The sequence below is a fragment of the Zerene cesonia genome, chromosome 29 (assembly GCF_012273895.1).
Source record: "Zerene cesonia ecotype Mississippi chromosome 29, Zerene_cesonia_1.1, whole genome shotgun sequence".
Classification (NCBI taxonomy): Eukaryota; Metazoa; Arthropoda; class Insecta; order Lepidoptera; family Pieridae; genus Zerene; species Zerene cesonia.
This window is the reverse complement of record NC_052130.1, coordinates 6,061,091-6,068,520: the sequence shown is the minus strand read 5'-3', so window position 1 is coordinate 6,068,520 and position 7,430 is coordinate 6,061,091. Positions and strand designations below refer to the sequence as shown.

Here is a 7,430-nt window from a genome sequence, read left to right as displayed (position 1 = left end):
ATGGGCGGTGGTGATCGCTTACCATCAGGCGAACCACCAGCTCAGCTGCCCGCTATGACATAAAAAAAAATCTGAGAATATTTATTTCTGTTGCTGCTATAAATTTAACTTTGTCGTTTCGTTGACAATTTAACGGTTTGCTATGAACGGTTTTTAAACTTACGAAAAAAAAACTAAATATAATTCGTTGAATTGCAAATTTTCATCGGTCCATAAATACGCGAGATATATTTTAAACTAACGATGTTTATAATCTTGAGGTGACAATTATATAAAAAATACACAGTACAGATACAGTATCTTCTCATTTGTACTTTAACCAAACTAAACCAAAAAAGCGGAGAATTGAACCTATGGTTCGGGTGAGGGTAAAAATGAACTGGGCATGATGAGTAAAAGGAAACTTGCCGGCTCCCCCACTTGCCAAACGAAACACTGCATGTGTTTCGTTATTTACTTCCCCGGTACGAGCTGGCCTAATTCGTACCAAAGCGTGCTCTACTTCATTGTGACTTATAGCCTCTTATATGTATGAAGAACAAAAATTAACCAAACAAATTTCAGTTTTAACCAGCACTTTACTTCCTATTTAACTTGTTTTTATAATAAATTATTGGACCTTGCATAATCTGAATAAGAGCGAAAACATTTAATTTGGTTTAAGCTCACATGATTGAAATGTTTATCCTAAACTCAATTTAATCTACTTTATTGCTTTAGTGCGTAAATTGGGACAAATGTGAAATACATATTATGGGATTTACGAACATCAGAATGAAAACTTGTATATTTTCATACAAGAGAAGCGCTAGTAGACGATTTGACTTGTTTCTAGCAATAATGCAGCCGCGATCTTACGTCGTGCGCAAAAAATTACCATACACGAAAAAAGGCTTCAATACAAATATTCGTGGCAAGCGCGGCGGCCGCAACCGCATCAAGGACAACGGCGGCGGTTGCCGCGGAAGCAAAAATAACACGATAAATAATCGCTGTCGTTTATGTAGACATATAAAAAAGTGTGCAAAAAATGATAGAGGGTGTTAAAAAAAAACAGACAAGAAACGAGTATTTAATAACAAATTATGTCTGTCTGAGTTTCTGTTTGTACTCGCTTATATTAACGGATCCATAGAACTGTTGGTCGGATTTGAATCAAACTTTTTATGTTATGAATTTTGTCTGAACAACAACTTAAGCATTAATTGATGGTCTTAGCAAAAGTTGTTCAGTCTGATGAGAATGTTCAATTGATTTACTATTCTACCTTAAAATCTATCGTATTATTAAGATATAATAAAATTTGTGTGGCCAATGACCTATCAACCTACTTATTTCTTATTGTTTAGCCTTTACCATTTACAAAAGGACTCTTAAATTTTCTTAAGGGAGCTTCGTTTATGGTTATTTTGTACACATTTAGTCGTTTCACCTAATGGATATTTGGTTAAAATGTAGAAAATAGCATACAGAAAATTTCAAGGATATAGGTACTATTGTGGAACGATGCGGAAACCGTAAATGCAGAGTACATAGTAGGTACACCATTATTATTTTGGCCATTTATTAAGTTACAATTTTGGTAACAATTTTAATGATCAGATTCCTGCCTAATCAGGACATCTCCACGCACTCGGTTAGACAAACAATTGAATAAGTACATATTTGACAATGAGAGTTAATTGTGTCATTCGCCTTGTACTTCTTGAACAGCGCGATTATTTATGAGTTGTCTTAAATAAATAAAAAAAATCATCATATGATTTTCCATGAAAAGGAAGAGTGATTCAGTTCATACAGAACCTTTTTTATGTCGATGTCAAGAGGGGTAGAGTAGAAAATAAATTTCCAAAAAATATATCGCCTACGTTCGTGCCACATACGAGACTAATATTATTTTCTTCAAAATGATAAAAATAAGCCATACTTTATTATTACAACACATTTTTTTTATAACTTATTTTTTTACATTTAGCACACATACTAACGTAACCTACATATTTAAATACCACTTGCTGAGACTGAGCGTTGCATCCCTTTTGTTGGAAAATTGTAATAAAACCCATTAGGTACCTACATATAGGTACGTCCACCAACCGCTAAGGCGTGGTGAGTAACAAACATACGCTATAAAGTCAACGCGGGCAAAGCCGCGGGCAACAACTTTTAATAACAATAAACTCGTTCAGCAAATCATCGCAGAAAAAAACCTAACTTTATTATTCGAGATTATTCTAACTCACAACGTCTGTAATTGGTCGTGGGAACAGACAGAATTAATTTTCGTTGATGAAGAAAAAATTATATAAGCGGTTTGAGTATATATAAATTAGAAAATTGACTGCACTTCTTGATATATACTCATTTCGTTTACGCACTCTACATAGGTAGAACACACAACTTGGGTTTGTTGTGTCTTTAAGTTTGTTAGAACTTTCTTTTAGTATAATAGTCATTTAAAAAATAGAATACTTCAACGATGAAACAAGGAAGTGATAAGGATATGGTAGAAGTCTCAAGGATCGAAGAAAGTAACACAACTAGAACTTCATTTATACAAGTGCTTACAGAAGAATACAAGAGTTTTTAGGAGCTGCCTGACAAATGCAAGTAGAATTTTAGCGGGACGGTTTGCATGTAAAGAAGATGCGCGACGGATGACAAAATATAACTATCAATTGAGACAGGAGGAAACAATGGCTGTAGGGTGGCATCGTCCGACAAGGTTATTAATTGATACACAAGCAATTAAGGCAAATGTAGAAAATGAAAGGCAGCGAATGCCACAAGGTTCGGTGTTGTTCGCTGTTGTAAAAGCAAACGGATATGGACATGGAGCTGTCGAGACAGCGCGTGCGGCAAAAGAAGGTGGAGCTTCTGGTTTTTGTGTTGCCCTCTTGGATGAAGCTATTGAATTGCGACAAGCCGGAATCACTGAACCCATTCTCATTTTAAGTGTGGTCGATCCCGCCTATATTCCGTCACTTTTAATGTATGGAATATCTGTGACTGTAGCTACAAGGGAGTGGTTAGTTGAGGCAGCCGAGCAATTAAAAGAAGAGTCGTATGAACAGCCGTTAAACGTACATATAAAGGTCGATACTGGCATGGGCAGAATTGGCTTTACTTCACCACAGGCAACGAAAGAGGCAGCTTTATTTATCAAGAACAATCCTAATTTTCACCTGGAAGGGATATTTACGCACTGCTCAACAGCAGATTTAAAAGATTCAACCTATTTTGATCAGCAAACGGCACGATTTAAGGAAAACTTGGACCAACTTTCTGAATTACCAAGGTATGTGCATATCAGCAATAGTGCGACGGCGTTATGGCACCCTGATAATGTGGGCAATATGATTCGGTTTGGAGTTGCGATGTATGGTTTGAATCCCTCAGGTCGATCGCTTCCGGAGCCATATCCACTGCAACCAGCATTAACATTGATTTCATCACTGATTCAAGTGAAAGAACTGCTCCCTGGCGAAGGCATCGGGTACGGAAAGACCTATACAACGAACCAAAGAGAGTGGGTTGGAACCATTCCTATCGGCTATGCAGACGGGTGGCTTCGTCATTTACAAGGGTTCTCGGTACTCGTCAATGGATACCCGTGCGAAATCATCGGACGAATCTGTATGGATCAGTGCATGATTCGATTGCCGAAACAGGTGCCCGTGGGTACTAAAGTGACATTAATCGGCGAGGACCAAGGTCAAACGATTACGATGCAGATGGTAGCTGAAAAGTTAGGAACGATTAATTATGAGGTCGCGTGTACATTTTCACAACGGATACCAAGAGAATATACAAATAAAATAGGTAATTCGAAATGGTCAAAAGAAGTGACACATATGTTGGAGACTTATCCCTTATTATCGGTTGCGGATAAGGTTCGACCGGTTGGTAAAACGTAACAAATTGTGTATAAGCCAAATAAGTAATTAAATATAATTTTCAAAAATATGCATTTTATTGACATACACATTTTTAATCAAACATTGAAAACAAGCCGGGCAAAATAAATATTTCATATTATATATAATTGTAAGACCAAGCGACTGATTTTTTACCTAGTAGGGAAGTATAATAAATGTGCATAATATTGTATAACGCGAATAAAACAGAGCGACCGCTTATGGCACCATCTGACGTGATTATACTAAACGTTATAATTTTACAGCGTTATTAATTACTGGTCTAGTAAATCTAAGCACATTACTGAAGTATGTATTCGTTGGATTTTCCATTATATTTAAAATTATATAAACCATCTGTAGATAACAGGTAACACCATAATATGATGGACATTAACATAATCACAGATAATATGATACCTAATAGAGACTGAACAATTACGCGGTATGTAATGTTTTGAATTGTACTTATTGGCTATTGCTTAACTGAGAATTTTTTAAAGAATAAAAAAAAATATCACGACGTGGGATTCGAACCCGCGTCATTTTTCAAAACCGTAGCAATGCGCGTGCAGTGCATGAAACATTAAGATTTATAATATCAGCTATTTTGAATATCTTTTCCTACGCGTTTAACATGTGAATTATAATAATGCAGTCGAAAATAAAACAAAACATGACTTAAAATCACTTTATTGAGTTACATCATACAATGTTATACAGTATTTCATACAATCCTTTACTCGTAACTTTTTATATTGCTTAAATGAAACACAGCGTGCATTGGACAATCGCAGACCGCGTATTTACACGCAAATAATTGAGATTGGCAGTAGAGTAGAAAATAAAAAAATATTCGAAAGGAAAACTAAAAAAACCCACACGGAAGTAAAATAAATGACAATATCGATAATTCCGAGTTTTATTCCTAATCATAAATCCTGTTGAAATGAAGTAAAAACAATAGATGAGCCAAAAAATGCACAAAATAAGACATGCATATGACTAAAAATATAAAAAAGTAAAAATACACGTTTTAATACAATGCAATATAAACTAGTGTGGGTTTGTTTAAACGCCACTTAAAATAGCCGATGAGTTCCACACATTACATAACGTACACCTTCTCCACGCGCTTCATGCAGAAGACCTCCTTCGTCTTGGGGCAGATTATGGAGCCGTGCTCCTTCATCATTTCTTTTAGCGCCTGTCGAAATAAATTGGCAAATTTGTACATCAGAATAAATATTTTTAACAAAAATATGTTTTTTGTTGTTGATCAATTGACTTAAACCAAATTTAAATGGGATTAAAAACCCTGCTATATGGCCAGCACCAACTTCCAAGTACAAAAAGAGAATTAGAAATGTCGGTTTATCCGGTGGAAAGTTAACGTAACAAACACAAAAATTATAGTTGAATTGATAATCCCGTATGTTTTTTTAAGTCGCTTGAAAAATGCAAGGATTTTATTAGTTATAAAACTAGACGGTAATTATTAGGCACTTGATATTGAATTCTGTTTTCTGTAGAGCGGACGGAATAAAATAGGTAGCTATTGAATTTCTTCTCGATAGAATTAATAGATTAAAAAAAATCACACTCAAAAACACCCCAACTCGAATGAAAATATGAAATTTCTTTTATAAGACTCTTCAAAATTCCAGTTAAATAAATAAATATTTGTGTTCGAGTTTTCTGCTTAATTACAAACATTCTTGAGGTGTGCAGAGGAGAGTATGTGGGGGGTGTGTGTGGGGGGGGGTGTGGGGGGGCGCACCTTCTCGCCGTAGACCTGGCCGTTGGGCAGCACCATGGGCTGGTTGTGCTCGTTGAGCGGCAGGCGCGAGAGGCGGCACACGAGGCGCGAGTGCGAGCAGTGCGCGTGCGGCAGCGTGGCGGCCAGCGCGTTGAGCGGCGGCTGGCACGCGGGGCAGCCCGACACCTTGGTGCTCTCGGCGTAGCACTGCGGCGTGTTCAGCGCCGCCAGCCCCAGCTGCAGCGCCACGGGCAGCGCGGGCAGGCGCGCCGGGTGCAGCAGCCGCGCGTGCTCCCAGCGGAACTGCGCCACCAGCGCGCCCCAGCGCGCCGCGCCCAGCAGCCGCCGGTACGGCTCCACCTCTGCGCCCAAGCCGAAGTGCAAACTTATTTTATTTTATTTTATATACTACACCAGCTGCGCCCCTTCATTTCATATTCATACACAAACGTCAAAATTCAAAATTGAAAACATTTCAAATGATTGCAAAAAATCATGGCCTCGAAGGACCATTCCACAGGTTCAATGGCAACGCGTCCAATGCACAAACATCAAATGTTACATATTCAACATACTAAGATATCACTACTACTATGATTTTCTCGTAGGACCATCACTTGTATACACAAAATGAAACCAAAAATTAGTCTGTTCGAATCGTTAAATTAGACTATGTAAAACTTAAAAGAGCGGCAAACCTTACTGAAACATTCTAATACCAATCATTAATTAGTTTTAATAAGATATATTGCTGAAACTCATGAAACAGAACTCAAATTAAATGAAGCATACCTGTATCCTTGGGGAAAGCGAGCATGCCCATGCAATGCTGTATGTCCTCTAACTGCCCGTCCTCATATGTTGAGAAGTGTTTCTTAGCGTAGCGCACCGCTTCCAGGCGCTTGTCCTCACGAACTAATTCTATGAACTCCTGTGAGAGGAAGAAGAACGATGTAAATCAATATATTAAAGAATCCTACTAATATTATAAATGCGAAAGTTTGATCCCGATATTCCTACGGGATACGGACTTACGCGGGTGAAACCGCGGGGCGCAAGTATAGTGTGAATATGGAAAAAGGTATCAAAAAATTTGACTGTGATAAAAACATTTTGAGCGAACCGCCATGTGTAAGAGCGTGTATTGAACTTGGGAACATAGTAGTGCACATCATCCAGATTTATTCTGCTAAAATAATTCAGTAAACAGAAGTAGGTAATTTTTTATACAAATGAGATTGATAGATTCAATGGCTTAAATCTTCACAGGACGTATACATTGCCCCCATAGTGGGTACAACTATGGGTTGATGATGATGGTGGGCTGCAATTATATGGTGGGGATCTATCGGTGGGGAGGTGTGTTGTGCGGAGATGTATGATGGGGAACTGTATAGTGCGGAGCTGCGTGGTGGGGAGCTGTATAATGTGAAGCTGTGTGGTGGGAGGCTGCATGATGCGGAGCTGCATAGTGGGGAGCTGCGAGGTGGGGTGCTGTATGGGCGGAGCTGGTGCAGGAGCGCGGCGGGGCTGACCTGTATGCGCGTGTTGAACTCCATGGTGGAGCCGAGCTTGCGCAGCTTGGAGCGGTTGTCGGCGCACCACTGCAGGCAGCGCGCCGTGCGCCGCGCCGCCAGCTCGCGCTCCACCAGCGCGCCCGCCGCGTAGATCTCTGCCCCACGGGAATGCCCACAGTTAGCACCTTCCTACCACGCACACGTACACGCCACGCACACGCACACGTACACGCACAC

At 39.2% G+C, this 7,430-nt stretch overlaps 2 protein-coding genes across 3 annotated transcripts in view; one reads left to right on the top strand and one right to left on the bottom strand.

Annotated features, from left to right (window-relative positions):
- The first annotated feature begins 2,696 nt into the window (after window positions 1-2,696).
- On the top strand, window positions 2,697-3,917 carry LOC119838034 (alanine racemase-like). The gene has a single exon (XM_038363846.1). The coding sequence runs from the start codon at window positions 2,697-2,699 to the stop codon at window positions 3,915-3,917; it is 1,221 nt and encodes a 406-aa protein (XP_038219774.1).
- A 677-nt stretch (window positions 3,918-4,594) lies between these two features.
- The window catches only part of LOC119837861 (E3 ubiquitin-protein transferase MAEA), a 6,028-nt gene continuing 3,192 nt past the window's right edge, over window positions 4,595-7,430 (bottom strand). For both annotated transcript variants that reach the window (XM_038363639.1, XM_038363640.1), the window contains 4 exons: window positions 7,212-7,348; window positions 6,469-6,607; window positions 5,698-6,038; window positions 4,595-5,124 (listed from right to left, as the gene is read on the bottom strand). In XM_038363639.1, coding sequence (XP_038219567.1) covers window positions 5,026-5,124; window positions 5,698-6,038; window positions 6,469-6,607; window positions 7,212-7,348 — 716 coding nt within the window. In that variant the 3' untranslated portion in view covers window positions 4,595-5,025. The remainder of the gene's footprint in view (window positions 5,125-5,697; window positions 6,039-6,468; window positions 6,608-7,211; window positions 7,349-7,430) is intronic.